Genomic DNA, 21,185 nt, shown 5'->3' on the forward strand with positions numbered 1-21,185 from the left:
CAAATCCCACAGTCCTTCTATGTGGTGGATAGCTGTTTCTACACATTCACTCATATGTGGTTTTCAGCTAGAGCGCAGGTGAAAAAAATACTTAAGCAAACATAGACCTGCATAGTTTGTAGATGGAGGGCAGCGGCACTAAGGGAGCTGCCTTGTTGTGGGGGCCCTACACAACCCTCCTTAAGGGCACAGATTCAACCCAAACATCCAAATGCTTTCCATAGCCTAGACGGTAGGTTAACCTCACCGCAAATTAAAATCCCAGACTCTCTTTTTGGAGTAGTCTATTTCACATTAATTCTTGAAATCGTCATGTAATAACTTAAATGGTCAAAAACCTTAGATTTTGTCTAAGTAGAAAAGTAGAAGTCAGTTCTCCCTGGTCTGAAAGTTTCACGTACCGTACCTGTTACATTACGCCATCACATCACAACACTGGATTCATGTTGTTATATGTTTCCACTGAGTGACCATGTAAAATTGTAAATTGATGCATTATTCTGAAAGTTTAGAATTTAAAATGTTTTTAAAATGTTTTCTGGAATAACAATGAATACAACCTTTCTATAGTGTCCCTTTCAACAGTTCAACAGCTTGTGTGCCAGTTGCATTTGAACAGACTGCTAGTGATACTCATGTTTTTTTTAAACACCAGGGATATCTGCCCACTGGACATGTTCAGAAATTCCTCCTGGGATCCAGCCTGCTGTGATGACAGAGATTACTGACATGGAGAGGTCTGTAGAGCATGTGCTGACATGTTTTTCTTTTTTTTAAATCACCAGCCATTTCCCCTTTCTCTCATCCCATATTGATTGTTCGTCAACATAAGTAGAATAGGGCATTGTCAAGAGCTATTGTCACTCCAGTGACAATACATATTTGCTTGTTGGAGGCATCGAGAAAAAAAGAGAAACTTGACTAAATGCCTGTATTTCTTACCAGGAAACTATTTTTGCATTTTTCAGCACTACAGGTATCAAATAGCTAGCCATATTGGTGTCATATCCATGACTGCTGTTCTCATAGCCTATAGGTCTGTTTGTTCTCATGTGAAGTGTGAGACATTCACATGTATGGTGTCTTATCCCCAGCTACCCATCTCTTGTTTGTCTGTTTCCTCTGCTCCTCCCCTCTCCTTTCCTTGTCGGATCGCCAGAGCTGACCTTCCAGTAGACGCCAGCCCCACCTCACAGGAGTTCTCCCTCAAGTCCGAGCTCCATTCACTTTTGTTCTGCAATCCGTCTGTGACACGGACACAGCTCTGAAAATGTCTTGGACACATCCGGCACTTCTGGCTTTGCTGGCCATCCTTATCGCCCTGACATGTGAGTATGATAGAGACTCTTTGAGACTGGGGACAGCGCTCTCCTGGTGGAGTTAGGCAGGGTTTAGTAGATCTGGAGTTGGTCAGCAAAACAGTATTGTTTGGAATGTGGCAGCTGGTTGGATATCTGCATGATGTAATGAGTTTTCTGCATTTTGTTCTGGGGCAGATTGAGTGTATCGTTGATTCATATTTGAATGTATATAAGATAGGTATTGGAATAACTTTTCAAATGTCAGATGCCAATCAACATTATCTGCGTGACTTTTACAGTGTCCAATGAGGCTGACAGTGCAGCTGTGTCTGATGATAAGACAGACTCCAAGGCAGCTAGCCCACAAGGTGATAACAGCAGCCTGCTTCATCGTCTTCTCAGTTTCCCCAAAACTTTATTTTCCAGTGTTCTCATCCTCATGCTGTTCACCCTATAGGTGCAATGAAGAAAATCTTCATGCCCGAGGCGGACGCATTCAACTTTTTCAGACGGCGAACCAGGAGGGCTGTGAAGTCCCAGGATGAGCTTAATGGTGAGTTCCCCCCCAGTTTTGCTACAGTTGCAGATTTGTCAGTGAGATGAAAAGGATACTTTGGCATAATTGTTTATCACTGTGCATGAATGTGCTTCTGCTGTTTTGTTTTTTGTCTGTGAGTGTATTGCTCTAAAGCGGAAACTGTGTCAACGGGAAGAGGAGCTCAGGCTCCACAGGTGCTTTTCCTGAGCCAGTACAAAAAAATGCAACAGGGCAGCTCTGCAGGCAGAAGCAGGAGCCACAGGCCAGCATGGTGCAATCAGCCCTCCCCTTCTCTCTTTGCCCCATGTCTGGTCAGATTAACACATAACAGAGAATGGATCACATGCCCAATGCTCCCTCATTGCATAAGCACATGACCATGAGGGGGACACATTTAACGCCGTCAGAATTCATAAAAACCTACTTAATGAGTTGATTGTTTTTGTGGGTGGTGCCACCCAGTGGTCGGTATGAGATGCCCAAGTAAAAATTACAAACCGGGGGTGAAATGCAGGAGGAAAATGGTGCATACAGACAGTAAATTACTAACTGTGAAAGTGGTTGAAAGGTGGTAAGATTGCACCAGGGTAGTTGGGACAGTGTTTGGGAAGAGAGGGAGAGGCAGTTGTGGACATCTAGTCACATAAATTATGTTGACCTCAGAGCCTGTGCGCCAGACATTACAGAGGCTGGCCAGGGGAACACACTCCACAACCAAATATTTGATCAACAAGTGGCCTTGGAGTACCGTGCTTATGAAATTTCAAAGCAAACACCAACAAACTGTCTGTTTAGGCTTCCTCTTCATCTTCAGCGTCACATCAACGTGGTGCCTGGACATGTCTGCAAAACTATGCATATCAGGACATGTTGTTTGGAACTTTGGAGGCAAACAGAGGTGACCTCTCTGAGCCTCTGTGTCCCAACCTGTGGTCCGAGAAGGTCAGAGTTGAAGGGCCTGACTCTGCATCTGCCTCAAGCAAGAATAACATTTGTAACTTTTTGTTGTCTAACCTTCTCATTTTGGCTTTTACATTCTGACTTTGATGGTAGAGTGCAGTCTGACATGAATTGTTGAATCAGTGCGTGTAATATGAGGAAGCAGGTCGAAAAGTTATCAGTGCGAATAAGTCTGAAATTAAATTGCTCTCTGTCTATTTCCAATTCCTGCAGTTGAGCAAAGGCAGGTACTGGCTGCAGATGAACGCAAAAGGGAATACCACGAGAACCAAAGAAGCAAATATGAGAACTATGCCGAGGAGGAGGGAGACGGTAAGATGTTATAAAGCATAATTTAGAGTGATTGAGAGCTATTATTATTATTATTTCCTCCTGGGAACCAAGAACAATAAGTGTCTTTTTTTTGTGATTTCCTTAAAAAAAAAAAAATGTCTACTACAGAGGACACAAGTCTATAGGTTCTCTAGAGGATAAAACATTATTTAGAGTGATTGAAAAAGGAGGAGTCAATGGACACACTCCAGAACATTATTTATAAATTCAGTTCAGTCCATTAAAGGTGAGCAGATGAAGCTGATATAGTAAATGTCCTGTGAACTTTGACCCTACAGAGCAGGATGAAAGGTCCCGTGAGGGCGGCGAGCAGTATCGAGAATTCAGCTATGATGGCATGGACCAATAATACAACCGCAACACCATCTGATGAATTACAACCATCACAGAGGAAAAAAACAAGAAGCAGGCGTAAACTATTGAGGCACTCATCTAGAATTGGTGCATGTTTAATGGTGACACAATTTGAATCCTTATGGAATATGTAACGCTTATAAAAAAGTAGTTGTAATAAACTAACATCATGTATGTAATGTAAACAGACTTGTATGTAATAAGGCTTATAGTGCCATACACAAATCATTTGTATTTGATAGATCAGTATCTAAAACATTTGACTTTATTCAGTACTATGTGTTATTTTCAGTGTTGTGTCCTTCTTATCTTAACTAGTTAGCTAAATGTAGTCTTATGTTTTGCTTTTGTTTTCTTGTATATCAGTTGGTTACTTTATTGTAAAGATAGGTCCTGGAGGTTGGGACCAACCATTACTAAATCTATGACATCTATCATAACTAAAATGACTTCTAGCAAAGTAGAAATATAATCCTGTCCACGTACATACCATATTGTGTTCTGGCCTAATGGTTTAAAATAAACTCTTTAGTCTGTATTGTTTGACTTTTCAATAAACATCAGGTCCCTGAACAAGAATCTACATCATCCACACATCCAAGAGTGGATGTCTTTTTGGCGTGTCCATTAACCAAAGGTAACCACCTCACCCTCAGCAAAGCCTGTATGAGGAGCTACCTGGTCCCCTAAAGCATACACAAGGTTTTATCTACTTCATAAAAGAAAACTTGTCAATCTAGTACTCTTCTGCGTTGCCTTAGGCATTTCTCAAACTTCCCGTATGTATAGTCCTCATTGGTAGGCATGCACCAGTTCAGCTTTATCTAAGAAACACTAAAAAGCTTTGGGAAGTTCTCTCTTAAAATGTCATAGTTGGCTGTATTAATTCTTCCAAACTTGGAGGAAGTTTCTAGACAGAGCACTTTTGTGTTGCATAGCCACACATCCTTGGATATGAATGAGTGAAGCAGCACCTAGCTGCTAAATTCAAAGCTTGCGTATGAAGGTACAGTAGCCAGTTCTGTGCAGAAGCCAGTGGTGTTCATAATCTATTTTCAGATCACATTTGAAACCAATCTTTTAAATGTTTTAGTTGAAAACTTTATTCCTTTTACCCCTGTTTAGCCAAAGCTATCAAAACGTGTATTACAACTAAGACGTATATAAATACTAGTAGAAACACAGAAACACAGTTGGATATAGGTAAGTTTTATTTGGAAGAAAATAACGAATTCATCTTTGGTAATGGGACATAGCCAACATGATTGTCCAAAGCATTGTTATGACCACATAACAATAAAGTAAAACTGCACTGATATAGCACTCTACTTCATTGCCAGATGTACAAGGGTGTTTTCGTTTATTCGTATAGGTCACAACCAGTAAAGACAGAAACATCGAGTTAATCAATTTGAATTGGCACCTGATTTACCACAATGGCAATCATTTAAATACAAAGGCAAACATTCAAAGATGGCCCCATTCTTTACCACACAATACACTAATGGAGCAGTGGAATAATATAATTGGTTTGTGCAAATACATTTCTTTGCTGGTCATAAGTGTAGCAGGGGTCAGGTGAAGTATAAGACTTCAGACAGTGATTATCGGCAGTTTTAGTGCTAAGACCTCAGATCCCACAAGCAGCAGATGCAACCGTTGGAATGATAATAAGCACAATAACAAAAGAGAGGTAAAAAAAAAGTTTTAAAATGTTTTAAATATGTGACTCAGGTGTATAAACAGTAGACAACTGAGAACAGAATCCTGCTGGGTTAGGCCTCAAGCAAATAATGACAATAGTCGCCATTCACTGAAGAAAAAGGCATTTAAGATTTCAGTTGATGATCTCAAAAATTATGTTTTGTCTGTTAGAATACCTCATACAACATACTTCAGATAAAAAGGTGAAACAAATGTAATGCTCGAATTAGTTTGATTTTAAAAATTTCAACATAAAAGAGGTATTGTTTTTTTAAGCATTTAGTTCATGTTCTATGTTCTTTTATTTTAAAATTATTGTTTAAATTGTGTGCACTTCACTGCCTACTGGATTTAATATAAAAAGGTATTTATAGTTCTTTCCTACCATGGAAAGTTGCCCACAGAACTTTACATTCATCATAGCACAATATATAGATTTTTTTGTGTGCAAAGTAACCTGATTACACTCATTAAAATGATGATTAGAAAATTATCTATATCCTCACTGATAAATACCAGCCATTTAAAAGTACATGTATTTTAACCACTTAACAGTTTAATCACTGATCCCAAATAGATGAGCCCTCTCATAGAACACAAGTATACATGACCTACAATACCAAAACCAAAACCATGTTTACCATTGCAGATATTTTCATCGGCTTGGGTGACGTGACTTGATTAATTTAGATCTTATGAAACCTGTTTTTTACTTAACAAAACTGTGCCTAAAGGAATGTTGAATGCCTATATTATAATGTATCTAGTACAATTTTGATAAAATAAAATGAATGTCTTAAACATGATTACAGAGTTGGATATATGCTTAAGATTGTAATAAGTCGACACGACTATGTCACGTAATAAAATAAGAGTGGAAGACCACCTCAGTAATTATGTCAACAAATGTCTATTGATAAGTTACTTCATCATTAAATGTTTTGTGATGGCTGTCAAAACCAGATCAGATGTAGTGGATGTGAACTAATACAATTCCTGAGTGAATATATGGAATAAACTACAATATTAGAGAGAGAACAAATAATAAATGTTGTGTAGTATAAACCAATTACAATAGTAGCCTTACCTTTACAGAGCAATACAAGAGCAAATCAAATAGTACAGTTTTACAAAACATCTAACAGAAAACCATAAACAGTGAAACTTCACTCTCACTTGAATAAATGGTCGTATAAAAACATTATCCAGACCGAGTAAAGCATAGTAGCTTGACACTAGGTATACTGTATGTCATATGTTGAATAATAACACACTATTGAAACCATTTGTACATTTCCTCAAATATTTGATGTTTTTGCTCAAAATCATCTGGACCCAGAAACTGAGTGAAATAAATGCACGTCCTGTAAACACATCATTTAATGCACCTTTTATACGACTGCTAATGATACGTAACAGGATTGGAAAACAAGAACTGTTACATGATGTCTGAAACGATCGCTACAGAATTAATGTCTGATTTTCAAGGTTTAAACCATAAACTTGCACTTCTTGCACTGTCCAGCTTTCTGTTGTAACAATGACAATACACGTTTCACAGCAGCTGTAGTTATACACAAATGGAAATCCCATCTTGTAGTTGGCCTTTGAAATGTGCAAGACCAGCCACCTCTGATCATTCCTCCCTGACCCCATCAGACAGACTGGAGTTAAGGCCAAGGGGTCAACTACTATACCACTCACCTCCATGCTGCAGGACTTTACACATCTTGGTCCAGCAAACAAATTACACCCCTCTTCCTCCACAAACTGGGACCCTAAGCAGAAAGATAAATGCCTGAGACTGACATCTTCTATGTGGCCATGGCCTCTCTGCTACCCTCCCCGGGGGTCTGCTGTCATTTGTTGCCGGTGTGAATGGTGGTGACGGTTGACGGTCGGTTTCGGCGGGGCTCGTCTGTTTCAGGGCAGGGGGGGCTGGTCGACTGAATGCTGCCGGCCGCTGGTGTAGGTGCAGCTGAAATCATGAGGACAGGGAAATCTTTTCAAGACTTGTAAAAACAATTTGGACGTGTAGGACCACTGTTACTTTTAAGCTTGTGTATTTGTTATGGACCTAAACTTTTTTTAGGTTAAAACATCAAACTAAGCATTGCACACAGCAACTGTCTGACCTAGGTTCATTAGTGGTAGAAAAATAGGTTAAAAAAAGATTACATTCGTTGCGAATCACAGGCGTGCAGTCCACTGACTGGCTCTTGGCTGGCATGGAGCCCTGGCTCTGACGCCTATGTGCTGTGCCGTCCACGCTGCTGTTCATACTGCTGCTCAGATGCAGGCGGCGCATGTGGCGAATGACGGCTGTGGCGTTAAAGGCTTGCTGTGGTGCAGAACAAGGAGAGTCAGACACAAGCAAACACATGAAACACGAGGAACAGCCATTCAAGGGAAAGTAAAAACAGCCAAACTCAGAGACGTATGAAACACACCCTCCATTTGCTTTTCGCAAAGTTTTTCTTAATCTGGCGACTGACGGATTCATGGATGTTCTTGGAAAGTGCGGTGTCTCCAGCTATCCTAAATGACAGAAAAATAAGTCTGAGTATTTTACAAACAGTGTCCTGAGTTCATGAAGAGTAACTTCGTGCTATAACCTCAATCACAATTTGAGAATTGAAAAAATAAAAGATCGATGGCATGAATTGGTCTGCATTTCAAAGTAATGTGTGTTACCACACAAACTATTACTTGTTGCCAAGTTAGATACTATATGACATTAATGAACAATAATGGTCACTAGTAGAGATTATAAAGACAACACAGACATTGGAAATATATGATTGGTATCTAAATTGCAATTACACTGCTTTTCATTAAGGTAAGGTAAAAATGAAGGCAACACAGAGAAGAGACACTATCAAATACTATCTGCTTTCATGAAGACTGCAATTTAATGTTTTAAATGTTTGTAAATTAGTATCTTACTAACTTAGTATCCACCATATTATCATTTAGTAAAGCTACAGTTGACTGCAGGTCACTGAACATACTTATCTGTGACATCACAAGCGTCCTTACTCACCACGGGTGTGCCAGAGCCTCTTCACAAGTAAACCGCTTCTCTGGATCTTTCTGCATCAAATTGCTGATGAAATCTTTAGCTGTAAGACATGAGGGTGAACAGTACAGTATTCACATCCACGTACACAAGCACACACGCACAGACACAGACACAGACACAGACACAGACACACAAAACCAGAAAACCTTACCTGAATCTGATATATCATCCCAGTAAGGTGCATCAAACTCATATTCTGCCTTCAAAATCTGCTCAAAGAGCTTGGAGTCATTCTCGTCATAAAATGGAGGATATCCGCACAATCTTGAATAAGAAATGAGGAAGAAAATATATGATTATGGAGCCTAGTTACTTTGTCTATATTTGTGTGTTCAACTAATAGAGCTAAGATTGTGTTTATGTCTGTGAAAGGGGCATGTGCTTGTTCTTGCCCTTACATTCTTGCAGACCTTAGGTCATATTTTGAGAGTGTTATTGGCTGGTGGCTTTGCAGACACAACAAGCCCTTGTGCAAAAGTCACACAGCTCAGCAGGACTGGTAAAAGGAAGCACCAAATGTCTGCTATGCACAGGCTCCAACTGATGTCTATCTGGGTTCTACTGTTTAGCCAGAGAATGGACAGTCTGCCTCTGAAAATCTGGTTTAACATTTTGAATTGCATTGGTCTCACTTGGTCTTTGTGCTCCACTTTAATTGCAGAATTATATATTTATGCACAAATGCAGTACTGAGGTCACAAGTGCAATTGCATTGTGACTGGTCTTATTCTAATTAGCACACTGTCAGCTAAACATCATAAATATATCATAGCTACCATGTTGACCTTTCTAATTGTACAGTGTTAGAGGTAATGAAAAATTACCAGTGTGAAGATAGACTACATCTTCTTTCAGCGTATTACCAGCCATCAGTCACATGTTACTATCACAGCATTACAAGCCTGAGTGTCAGAGCGGGAACCTACCACAAATCTGAGAAACTGACTAAAGATAATAGTCAATGGAGTAGGTGGGAGACCATAATATATATAAATGAGTGAATGATAGAGATGTTTGCAATGGCTACTCACAAAATATACGCGATGACTCCAATAGACCAGCAGTCCACTGCTTTACCGTAGGGTTTCTGTGCCAGAACCTCAGGTGCTTCGACATGAAATGGAGAAAATACTTTTTGAGATGAACAGCTTTTGGAAGAGCAAACCACTTAGCAGCTACACAGACACAATTCTCTGTCCATCAAATTCATATGAAGCGCTAGCCCTTTTTCTTCTATATGCAACAACAATATTTATGCCATTATTAATGTCAGTACTTTTATGGTGGGATTACCAAAAATTACCCAAAAAATTGATGATCTAAGAAACAGGGGAGAGCTGGAGGAATTCACCTATGGGGCTTATGGCATGACACTGGCAAAGAGTAAGACTTAAAGCAATACAGACGACCGGCTGCTGCCTGGTTACGTTTGCATATAAATAGGAGGTGTTGGGCCATTTTGATTCTCCAAACAGCCTTACCAACATATCCTGGCGTCCCACAAGCAGTTGACATGACGTTAGAGCTCTCAATCTTAGACAGGCCAAAATCGCTGATCATGATCTTCGACTCATCCTCATCATTGAAGTATAACAAGTTCTCTGGCTGGAAAAAGAAAAGAAAAACACAGAGGTTGCTTACTTCCTTGTCCACTCACGGGAGGGGGGAGGTATTGCAGGTCCAACACCATCGGTTGGCAGGGCATTACCTTGAGATCTCGGTGGACTATGCCCATTTCATGGAGGTAGTTAACTGCATCCAAGACCTGCTTGATTAATGTGCTGGCATCCTGCTCTGTGTAGAAACCCCTCTCAACAATACGATCAAAGAGCTCCCCTCCAGACACTCTAGGGAAAGACACAGAGAGGCTTTGCTTCAGTCTTATTATCTCTTAGGGTTATTATTATTTACCCCCAAGAAGAAATCACTGAATTTTGTGAAACTAATTACATCTGGCGTTTTCAGAAAGCAATGTGAAACATTGAGAAATTGCTTGAAAAAAGGAACATTACAAATGGGCTAAGTACTAATTCAATTACTTTCCATCTTCAATTCAGTTCCAGTTTAGTATTGTAATATGGGCCATATTAAATATGGTTATGAGGACATTTTGTCTTCTGGTTTTGAATGGAACAAGAGTACAGATTAAATGTACAGATGAATCTGTATTTTTAAGATGAGAGAAATAAACAATATGAACAATTTGAAGAATACTTACAGCTGCATAATGAGGTAAAGGTGATGTGAACTTTCATAGATGTCTTCCAGGGTAACAATGTTCTCATGCTGTATCCTAGAAGTACGATAATAAAAAAACATTAATTTATTTCTATAGCACTTCCAGAACAAGATCCACAAGATGCAATGACTTCACATTAACCTATGCCGGAAAGAAGCCATTATTCTTCAATACTTTTATTCTCATTTTTACAATTCCAGTGGCCTAGTAACTGAAGCAAACTCTCAGAGGTTAGTTTTCATAACGTCCTTGGGCGAAACCATAATAGTTAAACACAAGTCCAGTCCAGGTGTGTGTAGATTTAGTTCCTCTAATTTCACACACCTTATTTGTACAACTGTTCTGTTCTCTTTGCTGACTGCCAAACGACTGTCAAGAAGACATTATGCAGTTCAGAGTTAAGATTTCAACTGGCAGACATGATACTGTCGCAGTCATGACAAAACCAAGGCCCCTTTTATTTTGCCTTTCCCGTGATCCTGCAATACCAAAACTCGCTGCTAGATGTTGCTGCTCATCTCAATCTCATTGCTGAAGCAAGGCTCAAGCGGTATCACTTCTCACGTCTCTCTTTCAAATCTTTTCTTTCGCCATGGCAACGCTGGGGGCGGATGAATGGACACGCATGTGAGTGGAGAGAGGCAGGCTGAGGTGGAGAGACGGAGGCGCTGCATCTGAGGGTGGACGTTTGTGTGAAGGAGCCTCCGAGACCCTTAGCGATCGACTGATGCGCTCGAGAGTGACAGGTGTGGTTTGGGGGCTGAGGACTGGAGGATGAGTCACAGGGACCTTAGTCATATGCATCACCAAAGAGAGCGGCAGTGGCACAACCACAGCGCCTTATTATAACAGCAAAACAAAATGCCAAAGGAATGCCAAATGACAAATTACTTGGTTTAACTAGTGCTTGATAAACCTTTTGATAGCCCATTCACAAGACATTTCTAGCACTGATAGACTGGGGGAACAGGTACAAAACTCTGTGTATGGATAACAAAAGTCATTCTAAGAACATTCGTCTTTCAACTTGTGCAGAGATTGAGCAATGTCGTTTCTGTTGACATACTTCCTGAGCACGGCGATTTCATTTTCGATGCTGCTCTCCTTCCCCCTCAACGCCTTCTTGGGGATACACTTCACCGCAAACCTCTTCTCTGTGGCCTTCTCCTTGGCAAGGACTACTTCAGAGAAGGCCCCGCTGCAGGAGAGAAAGCGAGAGATGACTAATTGTGGCATAAAAATATGCATTGTTATTGAGTGCGTTACGCAACTAAATTCCCATAGAATACACAGAAAAGAGTAAAAACAAAAAAACAAAACCTCTTAAAGCAACACTTCGCAACAATTTGCCACTTTCTGAGGCGTGTTTTTACAGGCAACTAGTTTTGGCACCATCTTTGAATGAATTTGGATGGTATATGGTCACGAGAAGGACAGACAAACACTCATATCTATCCAGGATATTTAGTTCTTTGTTCCAGGCCGTACCTGACTAAACAGAAAGCAGAGGCCCATATAATATAAATACTTCCCACACCCCACTCAAATGTGGCTAGAGTTCATCACTGAAACGCACAGGGTTTAAGCATCTAAAAACACTAACCACAAACAGGCACATGTCCCCTCTATCTCATATACACACAAACAGTTACTGGGCCACTTCTCGTTTGGCCATTGTGTGGGAGACCCATTATACCGACTGGGAGTAATCAGTTCTTCATGGCAGGCTGGCCAATCAGATGCGGTCTGGCAGCTGGTCTCTGAGAAATCCCTGTTAATCCCTTTTGCCACACATCCATAGGGTGAGGGGGGGTGACCCCTGAGTGAGGACAACCACACCGTTAGTGAGAGAGTGTGTTGCTGGGACCAAACACACCCTTTCAACAGCCTTGTATTTAGTTAATCTGCCTTAGATCAGGCCAGTTTTTATTGTGTGTCCTTGTTGTTGTTGTCCTTTTATGGTAACACAGCTGGAGACAAAGCATTTAGTCACTCAATTCCCCCCCGTGATGGGATTGGGGGATATGAATGTATGTGTAAAATCCACAACACAAAAGGCCTGATCAGTGGTGAGCAATTCGTTACAGAAGACATCAGTATTCAGGTCAGTTCAATTCTGCTGATACGATCAGTTGGCCACACCTCCTTCTTGTCTTTATCTGAGATTAAGTATACATAACACATCATCATAACACATCGCCATTATTAAAGACGACACAGTGCTGAGAAATTTACCAGACTGCACTCAAATGACAAGCCTAATAACATACACCTTTCAATAATTATAACATTTTATTTTTGCCATTGTACAATGCCAATGCTATTTATGTTTACACGTGGTTGTTTGGTGGGATTTCATGGCTGCAGCAGTATTCCTAGCCTGTTCCTTCTGTTTACATTCTTTCTGCTTTTTATGAGTTGTGCACACACTGTATGAGGCATTTCTCCCCCTAAGTGTTCAGTGTGGAGTGCTGCGATTGGTCAGCCCGACCCGCTATCCCTTGGTGATAGACACACACACACAGACACAGGGTCCTGTTATTTACTTCTGGCCCCACAAGAGAGAAGCAACAATAAAAACCACAGGAAGCCTTGACGCTCCCCAGGTACCTGTTTGTCACTCTCAGGTGAGGCATTAAAGCACAGCCACCATCACGGTCCAGCTCCAGAGGAACACATTATAGTGCTTTCCACAAACACACAATGAAAATGCTTCTGTGGTCTCCCAACACACAACGTACCGAGAGACAAGAAAATGCCGAAACGTACGCTGCAACACCAGTGAGATGTTGCCTTCAGAGGAGGGCTTCACACCATTGATGTGCAGCGGCCTGCAGATCACACTTCCCTCCCCTGGGGATTCCTGGAGCAGGCTGCTCTGCGCTTAAATGTACTGGGAAAATCGCTTCATTTAAGCTCTGCTTAGAACTGAATCATGGTGTTATAAAGGAAAATTATTATATTTTTGCTGCAAGTTCATGAAAGCATTGATGTATCATGTGTTACCTCTGTGAGAGAAACTGTTTATAATGAACTATATTAACATATACAGTACTAGAATAAGAGGGGGTCCCTGTTCAAATATAGCTCCCCCTGCTGCATGTTAAAGTATTCTTAGGGTGTGTATTCTAACTAAGTTCTTCTTAAGTATTCTTAGGCAAGGAACTGAACTCTCCATGGTACCCAGAGGACCGGGTGGAGTGCCAAGCCGGCAAGCCTTCACCATTGGTATATAACTGGTGTGGGACACAAACAGGTAGAACTAGCCTAACTGCATTAAGAAGACATCTGCTATAGAATCTGCCAAATCTGTGCCCAGCAAGCAGTCATAATTGTAAAGAATAACAACAGCTGAAACTAATCATTGGGAAAGGATTTGTTACGGTGTGAATTTATAGAATTACTGCATATGCTAGCACCTGTCAAAGTGCTGCACATGTTGTGGTCTGTTTCACTGGACAATTTGAATGTAATGTTTATCGTTCAGAACCTACAGTATACTAATGAGAAAATAATCTAAAACAAAAGGAAGACAGTGTTGCATGTACAGTAATCAGTTCATTCAAAAGTTTAACAGGATGTTAATTTGCATCAACTTCGGCTCACATGACAGTATGGGTTGACTCCAGCATGCTCTGCAGCATGCAGTGTTTACTCTGCACACTTAGCAGGCAGCAGGTAAGGTCAAACAAGGCAGAGGGGAAACCTTAGGGGAGAAGTGACGGTGCTTGAAACTCTCAAGAAGGATGAGTAGGAGGGGGAAAACCTCTCTTGGTTCTACACTACCAATAAGGAAGCTAGCAGCAAAGAAATAGAACTCATGCACATACACCCACCCACACACATTTGCACACAGACACTCATTCACACACACACACACACACACACACACACACACACACACACACACACACACACACACGCACACGCACACGCTGTACTGCAGCCACCGGATTAATGACAACGCACAACTGACTCCTAAACTTACATTAGGCAGGAACCAAGACAAGTTTACGTGGCGCATTAAGGGAGATCACCGGAGCTTAATCTAAATTTGTCATAAGATTTAAACTCACTCTCACTACTGCAGACATAAAATTCCTCCCAGTTAACTTCCAGTCCAAAATAACCTTAGTAAAGGGATAAGGTTTAGCACATAACCTAGGGCACAGACACTTAAGTCCAGGTGCATTAGGCTTTTTAGGTTTATTCCAGGTGCAAATGATGACAAATTATACCTAATAAAAACACACTCGGTATAGAACAGGTGCACTGTCTATAGTCTGGATACAAACAGCTACGTTTTTGCACAGTAAATATGGCCAGAGACATGACAGAACTTTGATACAGCTTAGAGAGAACCAGGTTACACGTGTGTGTTGAACTGTATTAAAAAGTTCTCTGCCTCGTTGGAAGACAGATAAGCAGCAGTTTTGTATTAAACACACATGTTTGGGAGATGGAAAAACAGGGCTTTTCCTGTGTATACTAAATAGGCCTCAAAGATGAACTGACAGAATTGTGAAACGATAACATTCAACAAACCATGGTGACACTTGTTGTTTGTTTGTTTTCATTCAGTCTCTTTCCTTGTTATATTTTGTGCTCTTTCCAATTCAAAATGGCATACAAGGTACAGCAAGCAACTATCAGGGACAGAGTATGCAATATCTACTAAAAGAAAGACATAATAAGATGACCTTAAACCTGAATCCTCCCTTTGTACAGAAGGAATAGTCAGGCTTTTGAGACAGTATGGCACCTTGCACCAAGATCATTTCAATCAATCTTCAATAAGCGTACATCTCTGAGTCATGATTAAGCCGGTGTCATATTAACCCAGGGGTTAGACAGTCCAGGGGCTAGACTAGTTGTTACAGATGCATCACACAGATACAAACAGAAGTTTCCACAGTAAAAATGATATCCTTCAGAATGCAATAAAACAAAGTTTCTTGATCTGTCCAATTCCTTTAACCTCAAATAACCCTGTTTGTATGTTGTCAACAAACACATTGGACCAATATATTTATTTCAAGTCATCTGATCATTGAAATTCAAACACAGTAAGCTTATTTCAGTAAAGATGTAATTTTTGGCTATTCAATAATTACCTGGAGCCATAGTTCTTCACAGGCCTTTAACAAAACATACCCCTTCAAGGATAGTATTACGATGCATTTTGATCCTCACAACAGGAGAGAGAGAGAGAGAGAGAGAGAGAGAGAGAGAAACTATAGGCTAGTTGTGACTATTTGTCATTGTTAATGATATCCTTATCATTGAGGGTGAGCTAACCACATGTGTTTCTATTCATCCATGCATTCGAGCATAGCTCTCCTGGACAGTACAACTAATAGTACAAGCAGTGTTCAAATCCCTAGTACAACCCCATAAAAATCTCTGCGCTTCAAAACACAGTAGAGAGGACCGGAGACACCATAGACCCTAGAATGCAAAATTATGACTTCATTCACAAAATCACTCCTGCTACCCCTCCCAATTTGTTTGCAATTATATCAAATACCGCCATTGTGGAAATACCCATTCACTTTAAGTAGAGCAGAGTGCACAAGTGCAGAGAAATCACTCTGAATTATCTTGAGTAACCTGCATTAGAGGCTCTTATGTAAGCTACTGGATGGGCAAAGGTAATCCATGTATAGCTTGTTTGAGGTATACATGAACACTTAATTTTACTAATCACACTGCACTGGTCCTTATGCTATAGCAATCACTAGATCCTTCTTACGTTCTGTGCCATCAAACAATAATCTGGTAACGGTTTAAACTGGACACAACACAGAATGCTCAACAGAAAGAGGATCTTTGCACCATTAAATGAATGTGGTGACCATTTGTTTGAACAAGGACTTTTCTCATGAATTTAAGATTAACTTGTTGTTGTTCCTTAACATAAATAGAATCCATTTCATCTTTCCAAGTTGCTGACAAGTGAAAAGGGCTGTGATATATTTCACCGAAAGGTAGGGGTAAGGCTAATTACTTTTATTGGCAGGTTTGTTTTGATACATGCCATTCTATAATAAAATCACCTTACCTTGGGGCAGCCGTGGCCTACTGGTTAGGGTTTCAGGCCGGAAACCGTAGGGTGGCTGGTTCGATCCCCGACCAGTAGGAAAAATGTGGGCGGGGGAAGTGGTAGACCACTGCTCTCCCATGCCCACATCCACGGCTGAAGTGCCCTTGAGCAAGGCACCTAACCCCGATTACTGCTCCCCGGGCGCTGCCAATGGCAGCCCACTGCTCCGGGTTAGTGTTACTTCACTTCACTGTGTGTGTGTGTGTGTCACTTCCCTGGATGGGTTAAATGCAGAGGTTAATTTCAGAGTGTGTGTGTCTACACCACCTCTGCCATAGAGAGGACTTTCACTTACTGGATGTCACTAGTATAATGTATATATTATATCAAAACCAGGGAGGGATTAGCTCAGACTGCTAAATTCTTCTATGGACACTGGGTGGCTCAATGTTTAAATATTAAAAGTGTCCGTATTTCTGTTGTTGTCTCTTTTCCTTTACCTAGTTATGTATAGTTGACTGGAGATTGGACATCACAGAGACAGAGGTTCTGCTCAGGGATGAGTTTGCATGACAGTTTATCCATTTACATTCTGGATAACAACAGGATGTAGAGTGCCCAATGCAGAACACCTAGCAGAGGCTCTTCACCATGCAAATCTTAGTGATAAATGACATGAGAAACACCTGTTAGTTTGCATATATAAACATTCCTTAATGTTATACATCTCTGTAGAGGTTATTTAGCACATGCCTCAACAGTTCTGTGGTCAGAGTGACACTTATTCTAATATTTTGTTGGCAAGTAGTGGGCAACAATATGCTGACTGTTGGTAACCACAAACAGCTACTTTTATAGTCAAAATTGTAGCCAGTTTTCTCAGCACTCCGCTTTTCAAATTACCATATTTCTACACAGTATGCAACATTGTCAGGAAGATTTTCCTGTTTTTTCCCCCTTCCTGTTTTTTCTCCCCTTTCCTCAAGTAAACTGGCTGTAAACTGGCTTTGCTCCTGCTTTAAGCCCTGACCTGACATTTAAAATGACTCAGGTCTTTGTACACTCTATTTCAGGATACCAAATGTTTACTCTTCATGTTCCACTGGATACACTCACTTATTAACATGAACACCACCTGTCTGCAGTAAAGATGATATTCCTATAATATACAGAGCATTCCGTAAAGACACTGACCGTTATCCGTTAAGACCTATGTGTTACCACATGCTGAAAGCACTGCTGGGCATTAAGGATATGATCCCAGGGGAAGGATCAGTGAGAGCTAATTTATCGGTGGCAACTAAAAAAGACTCATAGGCGACTAATGACGAAGGAACAGGTCTTTTTCAACCCGAGACAAAGACAAGGAATCCAGAGGAGGGGGACGTATTCATTAGCTTCACACAGAAAAAAAGGGTAGGAGCGAAAGACAACCTGGCACAGAAAAGAATACCACGTGGGGGAAAGGGAGAGTAAAGGATTAGAGTCTCTTAATTGGACTAGGAGAGCCAGGTAGCTACTGACTACAAATAATGACCATCTTAATTAAGCAGAGAAAGCAAGAAATATCAGGAGCCCCGGGGCTTGGACATAATGATTACGTCCATCAGCACCAAGACAAAGGACAATGCCCTGTATATTTTAGCTGTACGAAAGACGAGGAGCATACGGAGTTAGGCAGGGTGACTGAGCAGAGCATGAGCACTGAGTCCACTTGTAATCCTGTATCCTGGTCTCTGAGGTAGCGCCAGCGCTGAAAATAATCTGAGCATCAACTTCTTCCACAGTGCATTTCATTCTTAATCAGGCCAGCATGAAACACTGCAGACCAGCAAGTCACCTCTTCTAATTCATGAAGCACAACACACCTTCCCCGGAGCGGTGGGTTCGCTAATGACATGGAGGGATTGAGTGGTCTGACATGATTACCCAGCAGGCCTGAGAGACCTGGAGTGAGCATTTAATTCTCTGTTCAATTATACAACAGTAAATAAAGGGCTTCTGAGACATAATGTCATATATAATAGACTAATATAAAATATAAGAAAGTCTATTAGGCGTCATACATAACAGACTACGAAGGACTTAACAAAGTCTGAAAGGGAACATTAAGAAGTGGAGTAGAACTACAAAAATATATATATATATATATATATATATATAAAGACCATATTACATTGCGTTCACTTACATCTTATATATATAATATAATACATATACAGTTTTTTAAAGGTGCTGTATTCTTGTCCTACTCTAGAGTCCACATTAGTAAATGCAATGACAACACATACAACATCGTATTCAAGGTTTTCTGGAAGTCAAGTATCTTGGTTGCCCACTCGGCCAAAGAAAACAGCATCCCATTATGAAATCATGGATTATGTTCCTGAACAGCAGTAGGCCTACTCTATGGGCTTGGTGCTCATTTTTAAGTGGTTCCTGTGCACCACTGACTAATTTTGTCACAGGCAGAGGCTGAACCCAATGAATGAAAACTGACGTTGGATAACAGAATGACACACATGAGATGACGTAATACAAACAAATGAGCTATCTGACAGAACCCTGTGCACTACCCGTATCCATCAAGCAGTGAGGGATTCCAGCACACATTTTGGTAAAGCGTTAACCATAAATGGTCCTAAGGCTCTGACAACTATGTTTGTAATCCCTTGCTACATCTTCACTGTCGCTCACTAAATAGGTTATTCCTTGACCTATGAGCTTCGAAAGAAAACTGTTTGGGTGAGTGTTTGCTCTACTGAGCGGTTATTCACTCGTTCTGCCTCTCATGCACTCTGGTGCAGGCCTCACGTCAAGCAGCACTAAGGGGAGACAGAAATAAACTCTCAGGAATTTGTCTGACGTCCAGACAGAGAAAGACTATTCTGAAGTCGGTGAGCTGCAGCATCTATCATAAGCATGATGAGTAATGCTTATGAAATATGCTCTGAACTTCATAGCCATTACAAATGTCAGCGTGATGTTTCACAGCACTATCTTAAGCTTTCAAAAATGAGGAAGTTTTATCACAACAAATGCCTTTCAGAACCCTGAGGACATACATTTCCCGAGCTTTAATAACATTTAGGTTGATGGTAGGCTATACACTGACCTGACACTGATGGTATAGCACTGAAGGTAAATATAATATTCATAAGGAAAGGCCACTGTTGTTAACGCAACAATATCAGAAACTTATAGTTTGAACACATTGTATATTACTTCATCAGTACAGTACAAAATAGGACACTAGGTCTATATGCAGTCTGCTTATTTATTTATTTTAACATGGGATTGAATTGCTGAAGTAGGCCTAACTATTTATATGGGAATGTTAATCACCATTGCACTGAAGACTACTGAATGAAGGCGTTGGTGATACGGTACGAATGACAAAACCACTGTCTGTTGAGTGAACATCTCAATCAGCCCCTTGGCAACTCCGGCTGGAAAATGATCTCAGTCCATGTAGGCTTTCAAGTGTGGCTTTCACCAGATGCTTGACTACATAGCCTGTTCCTCGGTAATGTCACGGATCTATCTTAACATGGTACGTCTAAGTGGGTGAAATGCTCACATCCGTAGACCTGGACCATTCACCTTTCAAAATAGAACAATAGGTCTACCACCAACTTTCAGTTTCAAATCCTCTTTCCGCTCTTCACTCTGGGGTTTAGGCAACAAGTGGAATAATACAATTATTAAAAAATCGTCTGATTAAGAAGATGGTTTGGGGCAGCCTGTGTTATGACAGATACAAATATTTTTAAATTGATGTCAGCGACTCGAATTTCATATACATCCTTTATTCAGACCATCATATGCTTAAAAGAATAAAGGCATTTTGCATGACTTAGAAAGTTACTCACGTGCCAAGGGTTTCCTTGAACTCGAAAATGTCGTGAATGTCATCGACCTGCTTTTTCCAAGATCCATTCACAGATTCTTGGTTCTCCCTGGCCATCACTGAACCAGGGAATTCAATCAGTCAGAGCGCGATCAAATTTCGTACTCCCGAAAGCTTCAGAGTCTAAGAATAACTGAATGTTTTTCTTTCCTCCTCTTCAGTGTCTTCTCAGTCGCTGTTCCAACTGTGCTCGTGTGATGTGATGCCTAAGGAAGAAAGCTATACCTTTCACCTTGCTTTCGTCCAGTTAAAGGGGTTCGCCCTACAGTCGTGTACACACGTTATCTTGCTAATCTGCTCTACGCAAATTGACCGAGGTGCCCTCTGAACTACTTGTCACATTCGCCTAGGTAGACGACTGTTTGAATTTCGTGAGTAGAACCTTGGGGATGAAGTCAGACTACCTCTCCGTATCGACACCTTCTATGAACACCCCTGAGCCACACACTGATGGTTGTTAAATAAAGCGGAAGCGTGTGGTACACCCCCTCTTTGTCGTGAACGGTTACCTGACCAGTAGCCTGTGCACTCGCACTACAGCCGATAGTCCACCACGCATTGCTAATGTTAAAGGGATGACGCCACCGAGTGAATAACCGGCTTGTTAAGTATCATTGCACTGGATTCCGCCCCACAGAGATTCCGTGTACGAGAAAACCTCACAAGCAAGTGTTCAAAGGAAATAAAACAGCCTACACCTTCCCCGCAGGTGCGAAACCCC

The 21,185-nt window shown here is 40.9% G+C and overlaps 2 protein-coding genes across 2 annotated transcripts; one reads left to right on the forward strand and one right to left on the reverse strand.

Annotated features, from left to right (window-relative positions):
* Window positions 1-1,270: 1,270 nt before the first annotated feature.
* On the forward strand, window positions 1,271-3,481 carry ucmab (upper zone of growth plate and cartilage matrix associated b; the record flags this gene model as incomplete). The annotated part of the gene is made up of 5 exons (XM_080841717.1): window positions 1,271-1,328; window positions 1,601-1,669; window positions 1,759-1,854; window positions 3,013-3,111; window positions 3,411-3,481. The coding sequence occupies 5 exons, from the start codon at window positions 1,271-1,273 to the stop codon at window positions 3,479-3,481; spliced, it is 393 nt and encodes a 130-aa protein (XP_080697843.1).
* Window positions 3,482-7,049: 3,568 nt separating this feature from the next.
* camk1db (calcium/calmodulin-dependent protein kinase 1Db) lies at window positions 7,050-20,521 on the reverse strand (the record flags this gene model as incomplete). The annotated part of the gene is made up of 11 exons (XM_080842735.1): window positions 7,050-7,168; window positions 7,369-7,531; window positions 7,641-7,728; window positions 8,234-8,312; window positions 8,424-8,536; window positions 9,304-9,379; window positions 9,754-9,877; window positions 9,981-10,119; window positions 10,491-10,565; window positions 11,578-11,709; window positions 20,427-20,521. The coding sequence occupies 11 exons, from the start codon at window positions 20,519-20,521 to the stop codon at window positions 7,050-7,052; spliced, it is 1,203 nt and encodes a 400-aa protein (XP_080698861.1).
* Between the last annotated feature and the right edge of the window lie 664 nt (window positions 20,522-21,185).

Source organism: Sprattus sprattus, assembly GCF_963457725.1.
Source record: "Sprattus sprattus genome assembly, chromosome: 7".
NCBI classification, from domain to species: domain Eukaryota; kingdom Metazoa; phylum Chordata; class Actinopteri; order Clupeiformes; family Clupeidae; genus Sprattus; species Sprattus sprattus.